Below are 23,357 nucleotides of genomic sequence, written 5' to 3' on the forward strand. Positions count from 1 at the left end.
TTTATTTTTACTACTTACTAAGTCGGGTTTTTTCTTTTTCCGCGCAATCATTCATTTTCGTCATTTTTTACCTCTAAATACTGCGTTGTTCTGTAATATGGCATGTACGGAGAGCAGATTATTTATCCCCTCCCCCTAAAATGGGCGCTATTATTAGTGCCCTACCTGTAAAGCTGAAATAATCTGTCTCTCTGTCCGTCCGTTTTTCTGCCCGTTATCAGTCCTGAATTTTGTTCAAGGTTATGATTGTCTTTCTGATATTGTTTGACTGTAACCCCATTGTTTTATTTTGTATTTACATTGAGTCATAGATCAAACTTATTCGTGAAGTGATATGTCATTTGATTGAGTTAAGCCATTTCAGTTGATGTTTTAAAGTGTGTCTTTCTACGTTGTGATAATACACTATTGTTTCAAGTTGGATTAAGGTTGGTGCCTATTAAAACGTATAAACCCGCTGCATTTGTTTGCACCTGTCCTAAGTCAGGTACCTGGTACCGTGGTTGTCGTTTGTTGATGTGCTTCATAAGTGTTTCTCATTTTTTTTATATAGATTAGACGTTGGCTTTTCTGTTTGAATGGTTTCACCCTAATCTTTTTTTGGAACCCTTTATACATTGCTGATCAGTGTGAGCCAAGGTTACACGTTGAAGGCTGTAATTCCCGAGTGTGCTAAAATGTTATAGTCTTCATTGGTGTCATCTTCATGTGTTTGTGGTGGTATGTTTTCATTTGCAGCACTTGTTTTTGATAGTAAATCGCGTTAAGCGATGCATTCAGAGTCCATGTTGTTCAAGATAACTGTTACCATTAGGACATTAGAACTTGTATGGTTTTTAGTTAACAAACAGTGTTTGCTATTTTGAAATCTGGTTAGTTAAAGAGAATGGTTTAATCGTGAGAGGAAGACGCCATGTAATATCTTCATTATTCTCCTCGTCTGTAATGTCCAGGACACCACGATACTCCAAAAAAAAAAATACGAACAGATCATGATAGTATTTTGTAAGTAGCATTATTCCATAACTCCATCCAACGATGTTTTATCGCGTTAAACGATGTTTTGTCGCGTTAAACGATGTTTTATCGCGTTAAATGATGTTTTAACGCGTTAAAGTAATGTATCGTAGCAACATAATTGTATTGAATTTAACGCGTAAATGTGATTCATTATGACACATGTGGCCAGTGCGACGGGTATTTTATCGCGATAAACGTATTTTTTCACCTAAGGGTTAAATCCCATGCAAACTTGATAATTGTTAAGTTTAAAGCGTTAAATATATTGATTTCTTTACGCGTTCAAATCTTGTTTTAACGCGTTAAAACTGTATTCATCGCGTTAAATGTTAAGTTAACGCGTAACTTTATCGGGTTTTTTACATGATCGGCCTTTCATAGTTACATTACAAAATATCGTGTGCACAGACCCAGTGGAGTGGCAAGTAAATGTTTGAGTATTCAGTATTTGTTGGCAAGTTAGACATCGTCTGTTACCACATGACTTGCACCATCCTGTAGTTGAACAGCTTTTATTAGAGGAGACGTCAGCTCTCACAAATAAGTCTTTCAGACTTGCTGGTCTCCGAAAAGCTACAACAGGAGGATTGGGAAAGATTTTTGGATAATTTAAGTTGATTGGCACGGATCAAACATGAAAGGAAATCAAAGGCGGGATTGTATTTTAAAGCAAATGGAACTATTTTGCTGCGCCTCTTCTTTTTGTACTGTAACAGGTCATTACGGCTGTTATTGTTAGCACGCGCAAACCCCTTACCACCTATGTCCCATTTCTTATAACCTCGTTTGGTTAAAAATCCGCGAAGTTCCTGTAACCGTTTAGTGACAGCCTCCTGAGAGGAGCACATCCGCTTTACTCTTAGAGCTTGACTGTACGGGATACTTTTTGTACAGTGTTTGGGGTGACAGCTCTGGGAAGAAGTTACTGATGTTTATTCAATATACATAAATAAAAAAAATGTAGTAAGGTATACCGTTAAAATTGAGAAAGGAAATACTTTTTAAAAAACATTTTTTCTGTTGCTGTTCATAGTACGAAGAAGTGATTGTCATATCAAACACTTATCAAAGCTGGTATATAGACATTAAATAACAAAAAAACATTACAAATTGTATCAACAAGTCAAATTAACAATAAAGTACGATTACTGACAGCTAGTTAAAAGCCAAAAACAATTAATGATAATAAAAAAAAATCAGAGACAAAAATCAACTAAACATATCCCAGAGATTTAGTATTTTAACGTCATGAACAGTCAAAGAAGACGACGTGTGCATTGATAACTATAAATGTATCGACAGGCAGTGAGATAGTTACGAGTTTCCTCGCTTTTAGTACAATGTAACCGTAAAATTTAGGATGTGAAATACCGTATTTAATCAGTTTTCTACGGGTTCATCCAAATCTACTAATCAAATCTTGGTATCTATGAAAGAATTAAGTAAAAGTTTGAAGTTATTTATGATAACGAAATCTCTGACATAATAATTTACCAGTGATGCATGGATAACGTTCGTTAAAATAAATGAAATCACTACACACATTGGCATAACGAACGAGTAGGGCTATATTAACACCATATATAGGAGCAAAAGGCACATCGCCGTCAAAAAAAGGAAAATTAACAATATTAGGGAATGAAGAATCGTCTCTTTTGTCGTAAATTTGTACTTCGTCGAACATTTAAATTCTTGGTTCCCCTATACCCAATAAATCCACGAATACTGTATCACACGAATAACAATGAATCTCCAGTATTGCAAACCCGTCAAATTAGACTGTGTTCAAAAGATTGTATGTCTTCTTCGTTGAAGTATTTTAAAACCAAATGTCGATACTGAATGAAGTCTATAATACGCGGAGGAAAACCTTCATGTTTGATGTAGTTGATATACAGTTGAAAACTAAGACCTAAATGATTTCTCAAGTGACGTCTGCACAAATCGGCCAATGTTCGTGGTTCGTAAAGCACATTGTGAATTTTGGCTAATATTTCTTCATCAACATTATTAATATCAATTGATAAAAGGAATCGTTTATCCTCATAACAGAAACAACTAAATGTCTCTAATAGTAGAAGGGCGAGATCTTTTACTTCCGGTTTAATATAGCTAGGTCCATTCATGTTTGTACTCTGAATTAAAAGATACTGCAAAAGAGACGTGTCACCTGCCGGCATGCTTTCGAGGGCGTTACATGAAAGTAGTAAATAAAATATTTTTGCTCGGATGGTATTGTCCACAAGTCGGTATAAAAATCTCTCGTCAGCGACTGGAAGTGCCCCGTTCAACAATAGTTTTACCAATACATCGTATCTTCTGGTGTTTAAAGCTACATAGAATGGTGTCTCGTTTAACATTATTCTATTCTGAGTGTTGCATTGGTTAACATTTGCTCTCGAGTATGTTAAATCGCTACTGGCTTTGTTAACATCGTGTCCTCTAGTGATAAGTGTTGCTATATTTTCAATTACATGTTCATTTTCAATGATTATTGTCGAACTAATTGCAGACCAGGGACTATGAGCAGAACCAAGAGCAACGAAATGTTCCTGGCTTAAAAAGCTCGCAATGTCGGTCAACTCGAGTTCTTCAGCCCATTTTAGTGCACTGTAACCGCCATACCTCAATCTACGTAACTCAGATCGTAATTCTTGTTCATTATGCATATCTAAACCTATGACAATGGTCTTTACTGCTCTTATGTTGTGATTTAAAACTGCCTCTATAAACCAACCGAGAATTTGCGTTTTGACCTGCCCTCTTTTGACAAATCCTAATTTGACATATCGTTTCATGACAATATAGAAAATCTTACAATCCCCTGTAAAATAAAACACATTGTTAAATACGATCCAACCTTTAATTCTGTAACTGAGTTTTACAAACAAAGTTAAGCAGTGGCATGAATAATCGTGATGTCAGTTATAATATGATAATTTAAATATAAACATAACAAGGGTATCACTATAACTTCCGGTAACTAGACGTTCAGTTAGCTATCCAACCAGGTTTAATCCATCATTTTCTACATAAGGAAATGCCTGTACCAAGTCGGGAATATGGCAGTTGTTTTCCATTTGTTTGATGTGTTTGAGATTTTGATTTTGCTATTTGATAAAGGGCTTTCCGTCTTAAATTTTCCTTATAGTTCGGTATTTTTGTTTTCTTACTTTTTACTGCACCTGATTTCAAATAAATCTGTGAAGTTTTTTTTTCTTTTTAGATATAATGTTTAACAGGCATTTGCTATGAGTAACGAAAAATTCGTCTAATTCGGTTACATTTGAACAAAAACTGTAGGGGTGTGTGCGTTCACACGCTTTCCCAGAAAATGATAATGTAAAATTCCTATTTACATTGGGAAACCAAGGTAGACAATCAGATAACATATAAAACGGTGATTATATTATCTCAAATAAAAGACTTCATGTCAATGACGGGAAAAAAAGTCAACATTGCTAAACAATTAAAACTAAAAAAATATTGAAATGATGTTACAATGTTTGGACTACTCTCCAGGTAAACATGATTAACATAATGCGTGATTTACATATATCCTTATAATACCCCGAAATGACCTTGTTTAACAGACAAATGTTTTACTGGGATATTCTACTCTTAAACGGAATTTTTCATATTACGACAATTGCCATTAGTGGAGCAGTAATTGCTTGGTACCCCTTATGGAGGAACACACAAGCTGTTTTTAAAAGTGTTTATGGTTCGTGTTGCATTTGTTAAAAAATGCTTCGTTTTTATTTCGGATGATTTATTTTCAATGTCCGTGCTTGTTATATATGCAGAATACTCTTTAAATTTGTCCTCAAGATTGCCGGGGCTTTTATTTTAAATTTCCCATTCGATAATTAGGTTGAATGGTGTATACAAATATCATCATCGTTCGATATCAAAAACACATGCTAAAAAATCGTCCGTTTGATTGTGGAGGTCAAAATAGGGCGATTAAATCCAAAGACGATCGTTGAAATCTAGATATCTTTGTTTTTTTTTGTCGTTGGGTTGTTAGAGATTTAGGTTTCATACTTTAAATAAAGATACATGTTACCTGACTCAATTGCGTTGTCCAAATTGTTTAGGATATTTAATAATCGATCGTAATTCGACATATTGTTTTCTAAAATCTGGCCGTAGTTATCAGCAATAAATTCAAGACAACCATGAGCACAGGAACGAAGTGCTAGATTGTACAGCTCTTTCATTTTGCGGCAATCCGACTTCTCAAGCTGAATTTTTTCTGCTAAAACTTTAAAGACACCAAGTCTGTCTAATTCAATAGACTTGTGTAAATCGTATCCACATACTATGTAGTAGACTGATCCTGTGTCCAGTTGATCAATTAACTTCATAACGTCATTCATTATTTCTGTATGGTTATGTATGAGAGCCAGATATAAGACCGACAACTTGTTCTTCAGTGTAAACCATGTATTGGAATACTTATCATTTTGTAAATACCAAGTAGACATTTCCTGAATCAATTTCTTTTTATTCATTATGACGGCCAAGTGAACCCAGTAGAAGCCACCGCAATCATTTTCAGGATACGACTTTGTAGCGCCATCTCCTAAAGAAACGTTCGATTCATGACTGCGCATATGAATACACTTTCCGGTTTTCAAACAACGACCAAGTTCCGATACCATGTCATCTGTTGTCATACTTGTTGTAGGGAGGCATGTTTCAAATTCATCAGCGCACGAACAGGTTACTGGAAAGCCTTTATATGTTTGCTTTGGGTCAATCCAAATCTCTGTAAATAAAATATGAAAACAACAAAATTCATACATTTATAAGAAAGCTTATTTCATCAAAAATAAAATTGAGACGATCCCTGCTACTAGAGGAGGAGCTTTTTGAAATACTGCTTAAATGATCTTAAATAAGAGATATGGGGTATGATTGTAAATTATAGATAACATAGATAACTGTACAGATTGCCACTGAGATGACTGTCCAGATTGCCACTGAGATGACTGTACATATTGTCAATGAGAAAACTGTCCAGATTGCCACTGAGATAACTGTCCAGATTGCCACTGAGATAACTGTACAGATTGCCACTGAGATAACTGTCCAGATTGCCACTGAGATGACTGTACATATTGTCAATGAGAAAACTGTCCAGATTGCCACTGAGATAACTGTCCAGATTGCCACTGAGAAAACTGTCCAGATTGCCACTGAGATAACTTTCCAGATTGCCACTGAGGTAACTGTCCAGATTGCCACTGAGATAACTGTACAGATTGCCACTGAGATAACTGTACAGATTGTCGATGAGATAACTGTCCAGATTGCCACTGAGATAACTGCACAGATTGTCAATGAGATAACTGTCTAGATTGTCAATGAGATAACTGTCCAGATTGTCAATGAGACAACTGTCCAGATTGCCACTGAGATAACTGTCCAGATTGCCACTGAGATAACTGTCCAGATTGCCACTGAGATAACTTTCCAGATTGCCACTGAGATAACTGTACGGATGCCACTGAGATAACTTTCCAGATTGCCACTGAGATAACTTTCCAGATTGCCACTGAGGTAACTGTCCAGATTGCCACTGAGATAACTGTCCAGATTGCCACTGAGATAACTGTCCAGATTGCCACTGAGGTAACTGTCCAGATTGCCACTGAGATAACTGTACAGATTGTCACTGAGATAACTGTCTAGATTGTCACTGAGATAACTGTCAAGATTGCCACTGAGATAACTGTCCAGATTGCCACTGAGATAATTGTCCAGATTGCCACTGAGATAACTGTACAGATTGCCACTGAGATAACTGTACAGATTGTCAATGAGATAACTGTCCAGATTGCCACTGAGATAACTGTACAGATTGCCACTGAGATAACTGTACAGATTGTCAATGAGATAACTGTCCAGATTGTCAATGAGATAACTGTCCAGATTGTCAATGAGACAACTGTCCAGATTGCCACTGAGATAACTGTCCAGATTGCCACTGAGATAACTGTACAGATTGCCACTGAGATAACTTTCCAGATTGCCACTGAGATAACTGTACGGGTTGCCACTGAGATAACTTTCCAGATTGCCACTGAGGTAACTGTCCAGATTGCCACTGAGATAACTGTCCAGATTGACACTGAGATAACTGTCCAGATTGACACTGAGATAACTGTCCAGATTGCCACTGAGGTAACTGTCCAGATTGCCACTGAGATAACTGTCCAGATTGCCACTGAGATAACTGTCCAGATTGCCACTGAAATAACTTTCCAGATTGCCACTGAGATAACTGTACGGGTTGCCACTGAGATAACTTTCCAGATTGCCACTGAGGTAACTGTCCAGATTGCCACTGAGATAACTGTCCAGATTGACACTGAGATAACTGTCCAGATTGACACTGAGATAACTGTCCAGATTGCCACTGAGGTAACTGTCCAGATTGCCACTGAGATAACTGTACAGATTGTCACTGAGATAACTGTCCAGATTGTCACTGAGATAACTGTCCAGATTGCCAATGAGACAACTATCAACGGTTGAAAGCATCTTTTTATAAATTTAATCGGCCTTCGACAATGAACAAAACCCATACTGTAAATATAGTCAGCTATGAATGACCCTGCCAGGACAAAATTTTAAACAGTTCTACTGGGAAAACAACGGCCTTTTTTATTACAAAACAATGCTTTCCTGATGTAGATAAATCATGAAAAACGATTCAGACGCATGCAGTTTATTACGTATTGATTTCATTGTTTAAAGCACTTGGTCGATACCTCTTCCGTGTACTATCAGTCCCTGTTGGTATCATCAGCTCATTAGTCAGTTCTTCTGTACTGATTTATTACAATGCTCTCTGATTGTTTTCCGTTTATAATTTTTGAAATTAAAAAGAAACTAAGGTTTTAACTCCCTCAGGCAAACTGACCCGACCTAACGTAGATTGATTTCTGTAGGTTCTTTTTGGTCATATAGCTCTTCAACTGTTCTGGTTCTTCAACATTCTTGGCTGTCAAATATTTGGCTTTGCGCGTTCCTGATGAAGGTAGATCAAGAAAAGCGCTTCGGATGTATGAACTGTAGTATATAACCTGCTGATTTCGTTATTTTAACGAACAGCAACCAATGACAGCAACTGATTTACGGAATGGGACGTTATAAAACAAATTACCAATACATATATGCTAGCCACAGATATCAAAAAGTGGTCAGATAAATAATTAGTTTTCTAAAAGATGTAAGAAAATAATTTTACCAATTTGAATTCATGATGATTTCTATCAAACCGTAACCCTATCAAGGAAAACATAATAAAAAACGCAAGTTTGTTGCAATTCTTAATGGAGACCATAATTAGTATCAACTTTTCAAAGCTTAATTCTACCGTGATTTGGCCGTCATATTAAATAAAAAGGAATTAGTTCGTGAAATTTTGATTAGTATAAGCATGGCATATTTCGTCGTGTATACAAACGAAAAGTTTAAAATCATTGTTTTGTCTTAAAGTTGAGTCTTCAACCGACCGTCGGGTAAATGTCTTGGTGTGGGTAAATATATGCTGCAGACTTTATAAACTGTTTCTATGGTAACATTTCGTTTTTGACTATCATTTAACTATATGGTCATAATAACAATATTACTAAAATAAGAAATATAATGAAAAAAGAAATCTGAATAAATTCAAGCTTTCGGAAATTGATACTCCTTGTGTTCTCATTTAATAATTGTTGTACTAGTAAATTAACCAAACCACTACATATACATGGCGGACAAAACCACTAACAATTGTTACTAGAATCCACATGTTAACCAGTGTTCATCTAACATGGCGGGCAATGATACAAAAATAGAAAATTGGTACTATATTCAACATGTTCACCAACGTTCATCTGACAAAAGCAATGGCCGTGACACTTAATAGATATAATAATATGGCAGGTTAAACATCATGAGCAGGAGATGCTCACCCTGTCCATGTTTACCCTGTCCATTCTCATCCTGTCCATTCTCACCCTGTCCATTCTCATCCTGTCCATTTTTATCCTGACCATTCTGATCCTGTCCATTCTTATCCTGTCCATTCTTATTCTGTCCATTCTCATTCTATTCATTCTCATCCCATCCATTCTCATCCTATCCATTCTCATTCTATCCATTCTCATCCTATCCATTCTCATTCTGCCCATGATCACCTTGTCCATTCTCATCCTGTCCATTCTCATCCTATCCATTCTAATCATGTCCATTCTCACACTGTCCATTCTCATCCTACACATTCTCATCCTGCCCATTCTCATCTTGTCCATGTTTATCCTGCAAATGCTCATCCTGTCCATGTTCACCCTGTCCATGAACACCTTGTCCATTCTCATCCTGTTCATGCTCACCCTGTCCATGTTCATCCTGCCCATGCTCATTCTGTTCGTGCTCACACTGCATTCCATGCTCATTCTGTCTGTCCATGCTTACACTGCAGTCCATGCTCACCATGTCCATGCTTACCCTGTTCATGTTCACCCTGTCCATGTTCACTATGTCCATGTTCACCATGTCCATGCTTACTCTGACCATGGTCATATTTTCCATGTTCACCATGTCTATGCTTACTCAATCCATAGATAAAAGAAGATGTGGTATGAGAACAAATGAGACAACTCTCTCATCTAAGTCACAATTTGTAAAAGTAAACCATTATAGGTCAAAGTACGGTCTTCAACACGGAACACATTGGCTCACACCGAACAGCAAGCTATAAAGGGCCCCAAAAATGACATGTGGAAAACCATTCAAACGGGAAAACCTACGTTCTAATCTATAAAAAAAATGAGAAACGAGAAACACTTATGAACCACGTCAACAAACGACAACTACTGAACATCAGATTCCATGCTTTCTCTTACTCTGTCTATGATCAGCCTGTTCATGCTCATTCTGTCTATGCTCAACCTGTTCATGCTCATTCTGTCCATGTTCATCCTGTCCATGTTCGACCTGTCCACGTTCATCTTACATTCGATGTCGCCAGTTTTCCACTGTCGAATTACCAAAGTTAGATATCATTATTTTAATGTAATACATTTAGGTCACCTACAGGTATATCGTACATGCACTTACCAAAACTCATTGGATATAAAGCAATACCAGGCTTTATATACTTCAACAAATAGATGACGTCACTCTGTGGTTTATTTATGACGGCGTTGTATAAACGGTAGCATTCCAGTCTGCCGAACTCTTTATCAGCTTGAAAATTAAAAAAAAATCAACAATTGAATCAAAATCAAGGCGACATTAAATCGAAATCTGGATTTTTTTCCTCTTTTTTTAATATGGCAAAAATATTTGTCACAATCAATACACAGACAAGTCTAATTTACTCTGGTTTTTACTTCAATCGTGTTTTCTTCGCTCAAAAGCCAGCACTCCGTGTCATAAACAGCCACAACTATTTAATGTGATAATGGTTATAGGTACTATAAGCTATATTGAAATAGAGTTATGTCCCTTATAACATTAATGCGTATAAATCCTGGAACAAAAGATCAAGAAATTTCAGCTGTATTTAAACCTTTTGTTAGACCGAATTGTCACTTGTCATTTAAATATTTTTACGAGGTGGTTTAAACAAATAATCAATTAATATGCTTGGTTACAATTAATAAACTTAGTAGTAAAATAGTTATAGCCAACATGGACGATGGAAAGAAAGAAAAAATAACAAATGTAAGTGTATCTAATCTTATTTGTAAATATGATCAAGACAGATTTTGATAGAACATTACCTTTTTGACAGTCATAATCCGGAACCTTGCTAGAACGTGCTCCCATTTTGCTATTGAGAAATAGTTATGTCCCTTAGTATACAGTGTAGACATGTACTCAATTTTTCTCTGTGACTGTACCATGATAACGGTTAACCTACTTCGGGTAGATTACTAACCGTTTATCATGGAACGCATTCTTAAGCCATATTCTAGCTAATATTTATCTGAAATTCTCTTCTACCTTACCGACATTTAAATATTGATTAAGAAGTTTAAACAAGTATAAGACATATAGGACATTGGTGTCACAAATATCAATTCAAAATTAAAGTTTAAATTCTATGTAAAATGTGTATCAATGAATAAAAGTTTACTTGTTCAATATCGGTAGTGTACACACATAGAAGTATACATGGTTTCGTACAAACAAACATTAACACCATGCGTAGGAGCATATATAGGTAATATGGCATTTAATATTACGTTATTTCATGCATCATCAAATGCAATTCATATTTTATAAATTGTTTTCAAATTTGTCTTCCATATCTAATTTTGGATATGTATATATATATATTCATTTAAAGGTTAACGCCTGTACACCCTTAATACAGAGCAGGAGGTTCAATATGGGTAACACTAGGTAACACGTAGTTTATGTTAAATATTTGATTGCCAACTTAGCAGGAATTTGACATGATATTTGTCGACTTAAATAGCCATATAACAAGTCAGAGCGGACACTTAATCCTATAAGTTCCAACGCGTATTCAATGATTATATTTCGATTTTAATTAATCTTTTCCCCTTCTAGACACATAAACATCAAACAAATACCCGTTATATCGATCTTTTATGACAAAATATTTATGAAGCGGGCAGGTTGCTTGGATTACATTTCTGGTTAATATTTTCTCGATGATTGCGATGATTGCATTGAGAATAATATACCAGAACGCATAAAAAATTAATAGGATTTTATCCGATTGCTTGAAAGTTATTGGAACTAAATCACCATACGTCAATATTAACATAGCAGACAACTTAAAATGGCGGTAAGTTAGAATAATTGTTTACACCTTCATTAGACAACCTCTATTGTTGGTATATTCCTTCATGAAAACAAAAAAACATTTAGGTTTAACTTTCTAACTTAAAACATGCAAATAATTTTTATATAACCCGTGGCAATCTGTCGCTGAACGCAATGACTTTATATGCCTTACTAGTACTGGCAACAAACGATGCATCTTTTACAAAGACCATCTTTTTTTTATTTAGTTTATCTATTATTGTTGCAAGTGTTCCTTTTAGTCATAAAAGTTTTATAAGGCATGAGCCCTTTATGTCATGTAAGATACATGACCTTCAGTTCTCGTAAGGTGCGATTCCTTTATATTTCGTAAGGTGTGAGCCCTTTAGTTCTTGTAAAAATATAATCCCTTTAGTTCTTATAAGGTGTGATCCATTTCAATTTTGTAAGGTGTGTTCTCTTTAGATCTTGTAAGGTGTGATCTCTTATGATCTTGTAAGGTGTGATCTCTTTAGATCTTGTAAAGTGTGATCCCTTTATTATTAAGTTTACATCTTGTAAGGGATAATCACTTTAAATCTTGTAAGGTGTAATACCTTTAGTTCTTGTAAGGAGTGATCCCTTTAGTTCTTATATAGAGTGATCCCTTTATATCTTGTAAGGGATAATCACTTTAGATCTTGTAAGGTGTGATCCCTTTAGTTCTTGTAAGGTGTGATCTCTTAAGATCTTGTAAGGTGTGTTCCATTAAGATCTTGTACGATGTGATCCCTTTAGTTCTTGTAAGGTGTGATTTCTTTAGATCTTGTAAGATACGTTCCGTTATTATCTTGTACGGTGTTATCCCTTTAGATCTTGTAAGGGGCAATCCCCTTAGGTCGTGTAAGAATTGATCCCTTAAGATCTTGTAAGGAGTGATCCCTTTAGATCTTGTCGGGTACTATCCCTTTAGTTCTTGTAAGGTGTAGTCTCTGTATATCTTCATAGACATGATCCATTTAGATCTTATAAGGTGTGATCCTTTTAGTTCATGCAAGGTGTGATCTCTTTATATCTCATACGGAGTGACCCCTTTATATCTTGTTAACAGTGATCCCTTTAGATCTTGTAAACTGATCCCTTTAGTTCTTGTAGGGTGTGATCCCTTTAGATCTTGTAAGATGCAATCCCCTTAGTTCGTGTAAGAATTGATCCCTTAAGATCTTGTAATGAGTGATCCCTTTAGATCTTGTCGGGTACGATTACTTTAGTTCTTGTAAGGTGTGGTCTCTGTTTATCTTATTAGGCATGATGCATTTAGATCTTGTAAGTAGTGATCCTTTTAGTTCATGTAAGGTGTGATCTCTTTAGATCTCGTACGGAGTGACCCCTTTAGATCTTGTAAACCGATCCCTTTAGTTTTTGTAAAGAGAGATTCCTGTAGTTCTTGTAAGGTGTGATTCCTTTAGTTCTTGTCAGGAGTGATCCCTAAATAGAACTTGTAAAGAGTGATCCTTTTGTATCCTGTAAGTCGTGATCCCTTTATATCGTGTAAGGTGTGATCTTTTTAGATCTTGTAAGGTGTGATCTCCTTAGATCTGGTAAGTCGTAATCCATTTATATCTTGTAAGATGTGATCTCTTTAGATCTTATAAGGTGTGATCCTTTTAGTTCATGTAAGGTGTGATCTATTTAGATCTCGTACGGAATTACCCCTTTAGATCTTGTAAAATGACCCCTTTAGTTTTTGTAAGGAGTGATCCCTAAATAGAACTTGTAAAGAGTGATCCCTTTATATCCTGTAAGTCGTGCTCCTTTTATATCTTGTAAGGTGTGATCTCTTTAGATCTTGTAAGGTGTGATCTCTTTAGATCTTGTAAGGAGTGATCCCTTTAGATCTTGTAAGGAGTGATCTCTTTAGATCTTGTAAGGAGTGATCTCTTTATATCTTGTAAGGTGTGATCTCTTTAGATCTTGTAAGGTGTGATCCCTTTAGATTTTGTAAGTCGTGATCCCTTTAGATCTTGTAAGATGTGATCTCTTTAGATCTTGTAAGGTGTGATCTCTTTAGATCTTGTAAGGTGTGATCCCTTTAGATCTTGTAAGGTGTGATCTTTTTAGATCTTGTAAGGTGTTATTTCCTTAGATCTTGTAAAGTGTGATGTTTTAAGATCTTGTAAAGAGTGATCCCTTTAGATCTTGTAAAGAGTGATCCCTTTGGATCTTGTAAAGAGTGATCCCTTTAGATCTTGTTAGTTGTAATTCCTTTATTTTTTGTATGGAGTGATCCCTGTAGTTCTTGTAAAGTGTGACCCCTTTAGTTCTTGTACGTTGTGATTTCTTTTTTTCTTGTGAGCAGTGATCCGTAAATAGAACTTTTGAAGAGTGATCCCTTTAGTACTTGTGGGGTGTGATTTCTTTAGTTCTTGTAAGGAGAGACCCCTTTAGATCTTGTAAGGTAAAATCTGTAAATCTTGTAAAAGATGGACGAAAGATATCAGAGGAGCAGTCAAGATGTGATCTATTTATTTCTTTTTAAGTGTTATATCTTTATATCTTGTAAGGTTTGATCCCTTTAGATCGTGTATTGAGTTATTCCTTTAGTTCTTATAAGATGTGATCCCTTTAGATCTTGTAAGGTGTGATCCCTTTTGATCTTGTAAGGCAGCAACCATTTGATTTTCTGGGGGGAGGGCTATGGTTTTTTTTTGGAAAAAATTTTTTTTGGACCCTGAGTAAAAAAAAATGTTTGTTTTACCCTCAGCTGCCACTATATGAAATGCTAAAATTGAAAGAAAAAAATTGTCTTCGGTTTGTCGCTAACAAAATAGATTGTTCTTCGCCAAAGGCGAAAAAAAAAGTTTGTACAGAAAAAAAAACCATAGCCCCCCCCCCCCCCCCCCCCCCGAAAATCAAATGGTTGCTGCCTAAGGAGTGATCCCTTTTGGATCTTGTATGGTGTGATCTCTTTAGTTCTTGTAAGGAGTGATCCCTTTAGATCTTGTAAGGTGTAATCTCTTTAGTTCTTGTAAGGTGTGATCTCCTTAGATCTTGTAAGGTGTGATCCCTTTAGATCTTATGAGGTCTGATCGCTTTATATCTTGTAAGGAGTGGTCCCTTTAGTTCTTGTAAGGTGTGATCTCCTTAGATCTTGTAAGGTGTGACCCCTTTAGGTCTTATGAGGTGTGATCGCTTTATATCTTGTAAGGTGTGATCTCTTTAGATCTTGTAAGGTGTAATCTCTTTAGATCTTGTAAGGTGTAATCTCTTTAGTTCTTGTAAGGTGTGATCTCCTTAAATCTTGTAAGGTGTGATCCCTTTAGATCTTATGAGGTCTGATCGCTTTATATCTTGTAAGGAGTGGTCCCTTTAGTTATTGTAAGTCGTGATCTCTTTAGATCGTGTAAAGTGTGATCTCCTTAGTTCTTGTAAGGTGTGATCTCTTAGATCTTGTAAGGTGTGATCTCTTTATATCTTGTAAGGTGTAATCTCTTTAGTTCTTGTAAGGTGTGATCTATTTAGATCTTGTAAGGTGTGATCGCTTTATATCTTGTAAGGTGTGATCTCTTTAGATCTTGTAAGGTGTGATCTCCTTAGATCTTGTAAGGTGTGACCCCTTTAGGTCTTATGAGTTGTGATCGCTTTATATCTTGTAAGGTGTGATCTCTTTAGATATTGTAAGGTGTAATCTCTTTAGTTCTTGTAAGGTGTGATCTCCTTAAATCTTGTAACGTGTGATCCCTTTAGATCTTATGAGGTCTGATCGCTTTATATCTTGTAAGGAGTGGTCCCTTTAGTTATTGTAAGTCGTGATCTCTTTAGATCGTGTAAGGTGTGATCTCCTTAGTTCTTGTAAGGTGTGATCTCTTAGATCTTGTAAGGTGTGATCTCTTTAGATCTTGTAAGGTGTAATCTCTTTAGTTCTTGTAAGGTGTGATCTCTTTAGATCTTGTAAGGTGTGATCGCTTTATATCTTGTAAGGTGTGATCTCTTTAGATCTTGTAAGGTGTGATCTCCTTAGATCTTGTAAGGTGTTATCTCTTTAGTTTTTGTAAGGTGTGATCTCCTTAGATCTTGTAAGGTGTGACCCCTTTAGGTCTTATGAGGTGTGATCGCTTTATATCTTGTAAAGAGTGGTCCCTTTAGTTATTGTAAGTCGTGATCTCTTTAGATCTTGTAAGTGTGATCTCCTTAGTTCTTGTAAGGTGTGATCTCTTTAGATCTTGTAAGGTGTGATCTCTTTAGATCTTGTAAGGTGTGATCTCCTTAGATCTTGTAAGGTGTTATCTCTTTAGTTTTTGTAAGGTGTGATCTCTTTAGATCTTGTAAGGTGTGACCCCTTTAGGTCTTATGAGGTGTGATCGCTTTATATCTTGTAAAGAGTGGTCCCTTTAGTTATTGTAAGTCGTGATCCCTTTAGATCGTGTAAGGTGTGATCTCCTTAGTTCTTGTAAGGTGTGATCTCTTTAGATCTTGTAAGGTGTGATCTCTTTAGATCTTGTAAGGTGTGATCTCCTTAGTTCTTGTAAGGTGTGATCTCTTAGATCTTGTAAGGTGTAATCTCTTTAGTTCTTGTAAGGTGTGATCTCTTTAGATCTTGTAAGTCGTGATCCCTTTAGATCGTGTAAGGTGTGATCTCCTTAGTTCTTGTAAGGTGTGATCTCTTTAGATCTTGTAAGGTGTGATCCCGTTAGATCTTGTAAGGTGTTATCTCTTTAGATCTTGTAAGGTGTGATCGCTTTATATCTTGTAAGGTGTGATCTCTTTAGATCGTGTAAGGTGTGATCTCCTTAGATCTTGTAAGGTGTTATCTCTTTAGTTTTTGTAAGGTGTGATCTCTTTAGATCTTGTAAGGTGTGACCCCTTTAGGTCTTATGAGGTGTGATCGCTTTATATCTTGTAAAGAGTGGTCCCTTTAGTTATTGTAAGTCGTGATCTCTTTAGATCTTGTAAGGTGTGATCTCTTTAGATCTTGTAAGGAGTGATCTCTTTAGATCTTGTAAGGTGTGATCGCTTTATATCTTGTAAGGTGTGATCTCTTTAGATCTTGTAAGGTGTGATCTCCTTAGATCTTGTAAGGTGTGACCCCTTTAGGTCTTATGAGGTGTGATCGCTTTATATCTTGTAAGGTGTGATCTCTTTAGATATTGTAAGGTGTAATCTCTTTAGATCTTGTAAGGAGTGATCTCTTTAGATCTTGTAAGGTGTGATCTCTTTAGATCTTGTAAGGTGTGATCTCTTTAGATCTTGTAAGGTGTGATCTCTTTAGATCTTGTAAGGTGTGATCCCTTTAGATCTTGTAAGGAGTGATCTCTTTAGATCTTGTAAGGTGTGATCTCTTTAGATCTTGTAAGGAGTGACCTCTTTAGATCTTGTAAGGTGTGATCTCTTTAGATCTTGTAAGGTGTGATCTCTTTAGATCTTGTAAGGTGTGATCTCTTTAGATCTTGTAAGGTGTGATTCCTTAAGATCTTGTAAGAAGTAATCCTTTTAGATCTTACGAAGAGTGACCCCCTAAGTACTTTTAAAATTTATGTCTTTAGATCTTGTTAGAAGTAATTCCTATAGTTCTTATAAAGTGTGATGCATTTTGTTCAATCCGTTTACTCAATAAGAGTATTACGAAATCAGAGTTCTATATTCAAATAGATTGTTTCGCAAAAAAAATAAACACATATCATGACATTTGAGATCTCTAACATCTGTACCAGCCTTTTTACATTTTCATATACCCCCGAGCTCAGTTGATATATGCAAGAGTATGTTCCCGTCTTATGACCGATTAAATAGATACTAGTATGTGAATTTATTCACTCAAATAGAGAAAACACATATTAGAGCTGAGTTATACCTTTTTACACATTAAAATTAGCTTTCCCGAAATATAGGTATATGAATCAAATACGTTTAATATGAATAATCAATTAAAAAATCGTTTCCGAGATAAAGATAAAAAGAGCACTCTGAGTTTAATAAGAAATCGTTTCCGAGATAAAGATAAAAAGAGCACTCTGAGTTTAATAAGAAATCGACAGTATCTTTATGCGTGTTGACACTGGAAACTAAATCTATATCGATTCGCACTGTAGCTTTTGATTTTTACAATTTCATTTCACGAACGATTGAATTTCGTCTCTGATGAACAGTTTTATAACATTTTATGTGATATTTAATTGTATTCAAAAATAATTTCTAGCATCGATGTACAATAATAGCAAACAGAAGTTTTAAGGGCATATCGTTAGATTCCAATAAAACTAAAATTAATTACTAAATGGTTTGGAAAATTTATGTACATTTAGTTAGTATCATAGGAAAAAGAGATGTATGCCATGCACATTCAGTTATCTCAGATGGTGCCATTAAAACAAAATACATATATGGTTTGGCGATATCTGGCCACAGCTTTTATTCATAATATGATAGATTTATACAAAATATAATATATATATATATAGATAGATAGACCATAGACCATGAATATGTAGATAGATCTATGGTCGGTTACCCGAAGATAATATGGCAACCAGGTAGATAGATAGATGTGAAGATAGATATATATGAAAATGTAAAGATGCACCGTGGGATACACTGGTGCTTTAAATTTAGAAAACACCGTGGGATACACAAGTGTAGTCTGTATTATCCAAAAACCTAAAATTTTCAAGTTTACCGCTTACAAAATTTAAACAGCTTGCTTGCTGCGATGAAATTCTAAAAAGGACTAAATGACGTCACAGAATATATCGTCACACATGTTGGGTAAATCTAAAACATGCAACACAATCCGTGAGTGGCCCCGGCGATAACTAAATTTAAGTCTATTAACTTAAATTCCATTAGTATCATGGGACAAAGAGGTGTATGACATGTACATGCAGTTACTAACACAGGACTTTGACCTGAATGTCATGTATGTTCAGTTAGTATCATAGGACAAAGAGGTGTATGCCAGGTACATTCAGTTAGTATTATAGGGCAAAGAGGTGTATGTCGTACATTCAGTAAGTATCATAGAGCAAAGAGGTTTACGACATGTACATTCAGTTAGTATCATAGGACAAAGAGGTTTATGACATGTAAATTTAGTTAATATCATAGGACAAAGAGGTGTATGACATGTACATTCAGTTAGTATCATAGGACAAAGAGGTGTATGACATGTACATTCAGTTAGTATCATAGGGCAAAGAGGTGTATGACATGTACATTCAGTTAGTATCATAGGGCAAAGAGGTGTATGACATGTACATTCAGTTAGTAACATAGGACTCGGACCTGAATGTCATATATGTTTAGTTAGTATCATAGAACAAAGAGGTGTATGTCATGTACATTCAGTAAGTGTCATATGGCAGAGATATGTGACATGTACAGTCAGTTAATATCATAGGACAAAGAGTTGTATGACATGTACATTCAGTTAGTATCATAGGAATCGGAGGTGTATGACATGTACATTCAGTTAGTTTCATAGGACAAAGAGGTGTATGACATGTACATTCAGTTAGTTTCATAGGACAAAGAGGTGTATGACATGTACATTCAGTTAGTATCATGTGACTCGAAGGTGGATGTACTGTACGTTCAGTTGTATCATATGACTCGGAGGTGTATGACATGTACATTCAGATAGTATCATAGGACAAAGAGGTGTATGTCATGTTCATTCAGATAGTATCATAGGACAAAGAGGTGTATGTCATGTTCATTCAGTAAGTATCATATGGCAAAGAGGCATATGATATGTACATTCAGTTAGTATCATAGGGCAAAGAGGTGTATGTCATGTACATTCAGTTAGTATCATAGGGCAAAGAGGTGTATGTCATGTACATTCAGTTAGTATCATAGGAATCGGAGGTGTATGACATGTATATTCAGTTAGCATTGTAGGACAAAGAGGTGTATGACATGTACATTCAGTTGGTATCGTAGGAATCGGAGGTGTATGACATGTACATTCAGGTAGTATCATAGGACAAAGAGGTGTATGTCATGTACATTCAGTTAGTATCATAGGAATCGGAGGTGTATGACATGTACATTCAGTTAGCATCGTAGGACAAAGATGTGTATGACATGTACATTCAGTTTGTATCGGAGGAATCGGAGGTGTATGAAATGTACATTCAGTTCAGGTAGTATCATAGGAAAAAGAGGTGTACGTCATGTTCATTCAGTAAGTATCATATGGCAAAGAGGCATATGATATGTACATTCCGTTAGAATCATAGGGCAAAGAGGTGTATGTCATGTACGTTCAGTTAGTATCATATGACTCGAAGTTGGATGTCATGTACTTTCAGTTGTATCATAGGACTCGGAGGTGTATGTCATTTACATTCAGGTAGCACGATAGGACTCGGAGGTGTTTTTCATGTACATTCAGGTAGCATGATAGGACTCGGAGGTGTACACCATGTACATTCAGCTAGTATCTGAGGACTCGGAGGTGTATGTCAAGTTCATTCAGTTATCATCGTAGGACTCGGAGGTGTATAACTACAACTTACCCTAAAGTACAAAAAACAACAGTGGGGACATTCTGTTGATTTGATTTCATAAACCAAATTTGACATTCCGCAATTTCAACTTGCCATTTTTCAGTTTCAACTTTATATATGTCAGTTCCAACTTGCCATTTATTATCTTAAAGTTTGAATTCCTTACTTCTAAAATGCAACGAAGAAATTTCCACTTCGGAATCCCAGACATCCTCACCCTGACCCTGACCATATACATACGAAAGTGGCAGGTTAAACAAGTTGCACACCCAATTCTACCCCTTTTTCCAGTTTGACACTGATTAAAACACACAGAAAATGTTGGCATTCAAGGATATCACTATATTGAACAAGAAAACGTATTACAGGGGGGAAAAACCCCCCGAATTCCTATTTCTGTGCATGCATGGGGATGGGGAAAAGGAAAAGTTGACATACAGCTTGTATGCTATTGTATATGCGTACAATAACTTGTATGTCAATTATGCTTAAAAATATTACCAGTAATAATTATTCTATATTAATTGATTTGCACATCAATTTGTAATTTGGTAGAACATTAAGGGCTATATATAGTAATTACGAGATTAATAATGTTGAAAACACATAAACAAAATATTATTCTTTATCTGTTAGACAGTGATAAGGGTTTAACTTTTTTTTAATTTTGCAGGTTGGTAGGAGAGACTGCAAAGTTGCAAGCGACTTCATTAGCAGCCGGGATGAAATATCTGGCCTACCACACCTTCATTTTGCATTTGCAATACATAGTTTTGTGCCGAGGCGTTACGTCGAAACACAAAATCCTGTTGCTACACCGTCTGTTGTCGGTAATTATGCAGAGGGCATGCGGATACCACCTCTTGTTATTCAAAAGTCTAAAAACACTTTTGAGAAAAAGAAATTTATTCAAGATTCAGACGTAACATTTCTTCACGTAAAGGATGTTATTGTGGACTTTCCGGATTCTATAGACGCTGACCAGGCTAATTACGTCATATCGACAGAAAGTTGTCATGCTGGCTATTGTAGACTTAAAATACTCGACAACGGGAACAACGAAAAATACGCAAATCTTGCCATTGACCATAAAGGCATTAACTATTTAGGAAGCAAAAAATCTGACATGCAATTCCGTACGAAAATATCAACAAATAAAAACGCGATTGACTCCATGTTGTCCTCATTGCTTAATAAAGGTCATGGATTCGATGTCAAATTCATGGACGTATTTTCTGGAGTTCCAAATGATTCGTTCAATTTAAATAGAAGGCCGCACACATCTGTAGGTTTTAGTGGTATATTAGTTAGCGCACAGAAGGAAGAAGACAAAAACAAAGCTTCTTCCGGTTTAATAGAAGATGTTTATCAAGATGAAGTTGATCACCAGCTAGCTTTTCAATGTAAAACATGGCCACCAATCGCTAATGACTGGAAAACTCGCGAAAGAACTTTTCAGTGGCCATCTGCAGCAACAATCGACAAAGTTTTACATTGTCCTGTTCATGTTGTACCTGTTTGCCACTCGTCAAGTGGAAATGCAGATATTGAATGGAAATTGTCGTTTGCCGTTGCAGAGAAACGATTGATTGCAGAGGAAGTGGGCGACACACAAAGGCAGTGTTATTTGATATTGTACATGCTATGTTTGTCAATAATGGCAGAAGGGGTATTGAAAATTTCACATATTCGCTCAATTTTCTTTCACGCATGCGAAAATTTAGAAACACGTATGTGGCATAAAAACCCTGCTTTTTGTGTGCTTTACCTTCTAGATCACCTGATCAAATCTGTAAAGAAGAAACAATTACCTTGCTATTTTGTGAAATCAAACAATATGATGGATCATCTAACAGATTTACAAGTTTCGCAGTTGGAAAGACGACTAACCAATGTAAGAAGGAAACCAATAGAAGAATTATTATCTCTCGGAGAGACGTATACAATCTTGGACGTGTTCCCATACAATTTAAATGTAAGAAAATTGTTTGCCGTAGTTCTTGCCGATGCAAAATCCTATAAGGACATAGCACAGGCACAACAATCGGTTGCATATTTCATAAGTGCTAGCAATGCTGTTTGTAATGGGTTCTATCACGAATATGGCTTCGATCACTGTGCATCCGTTTTTGAAGATGTTATCGACAACTTCGTTGAACCAGTGTTAGGAAAAGAAGAGGCAGTTAATCAACGAGATTATATCCCACATTTACTGAACCAGAGGAATATAGAATTCAGCAACGATCTCCCCCCTGATGATATCTGGAAAGCCATTACGTTTTGTAGATTTCTGATCGTTCGTTATGTGGAGGGTAATACTGGTGCCGGTCTTTATGAACACTTGGCATGCTTACATCATGCTGCAGCAAATATATTCAAAGAGAGACGACTGGAGCTTCTGAAGACCGCTGACGTACAATTCAACGAAGCATTGAAACGTGAAGGTGAAGGTCATGGTGCTGGTTTGTTTGTTGATTATGCACATTTCCTATGCACGTGCGGTCGTCACGAGGAAGCAGTTCCGCATATAATGAGAGTTATATCAACAGAAAAAGAGAAACCGGAGTCTGTAAATTATTATGGCAGGATGGAATCTCATACAGTCGATAGTTACTTGCAAAATGAAATAAATACCAATGGAGGGATTGAAGTTTTATCTGTTGTTTTTGCATACTATTTACTTGTTGATTGTTATAATGTCATGAAGAAAACAACCGATGTAGAAAATGCGTTGGAAGGATTTGAAAAAGTGTGCGAACAATGTGGAGATCTGAAAGCATATAACTTATTAGGCTACACCTACCTCAAACTTGGAGAAAAGGACAAGGCTACGAAAACATTCACCCGAGCGCAAAAAGAACCGTCTAATAAAATTGTAAAACAATACCTTCCAAAACCACCCGCAAAGAAAGGGAAAAATGGGCATCGAAAATAATATAGAATAGCCTTAGAGAAATGTGATATTAGTAAATGAATATTAAATTAATATATTTTTGTCTAATAAGCAAAATAATGTTATTTTTTATGAGAAAAAAAACATCAACAACA

At 36.0% G+C, this 23,357-nt stretch overlaps 2 protein-coding genes across 3 annotated transcripts; one reads left to right on the top strand and one right to left on the bottom strand.

Annotated features, from left to right (window-relative positions):
* Positions 1-2,126: 2,126 nt before the first annotated feature.
* Positions 2,127-11,218, bottom strand: LOC139513612 (uncharacterized). Its single transcript, XM_071302273.1, has 4 exons — positions 10,809-11,218; positions 10,141-10,269; positions 5,090-5,794; positions 2,127-3,844 (listed from the first exon to the last, which is right to left on the bottom strand). The coding sequence occupies exons 1-4, from the start codon at positions 10,852-10,854 to the stop codon at positions 2,790-2,792; spliced, it is 1,935 nt and encodes a 644-aa protein (XP_071158374.1). The 5' UTR covers positions 10,855-11,218; the 3' UTR covers positions 2,127-2,789.
* Positions 10,221-23,319, top strand: LOC139513611 (uncharacterized). Of its 2 annotated transcripts, none has more exons than XM_071302271.1 (2): positions 10,221-10,749; positions 20,983-23,319. In XM_071302271.1, exons 1-2 carry the CDS (start codon positions 10,717-10,719, stop codon positions 23,242-23,244), a joined length of 2,295 nt encoding a protein of 764 aa, XP_071158372.1. In that variant the 5' UTR covers positions 10,221-10,716; the 3' UTR covers positions 23,245-23,319. The 2 variants fall into 2 exon arrangements, with proteins under 2 accessions (XP_071158372.1, XP_071158373.1); XM_071302272.1 differs by lacking the exon at positions 10,221-10,749 and adding an exon at positions 11,607-11,845.
* Positions 23,320-23,357: the final 38 nt, after the last annotated feature.

This window comes from Mytilus edulis, chromosome 2, assembly GCF_963676685.1.
Source record: "Mytilus edulis chromosome 2, xbMytEdul2.2, whole genome shotgun sequence".
Lineage (NCBI taxonomy): Eukaryota > Metazoa > Mollusca > Bivalvia > Mytilida > Mytilidae > Mytilus > Mytilus edulis.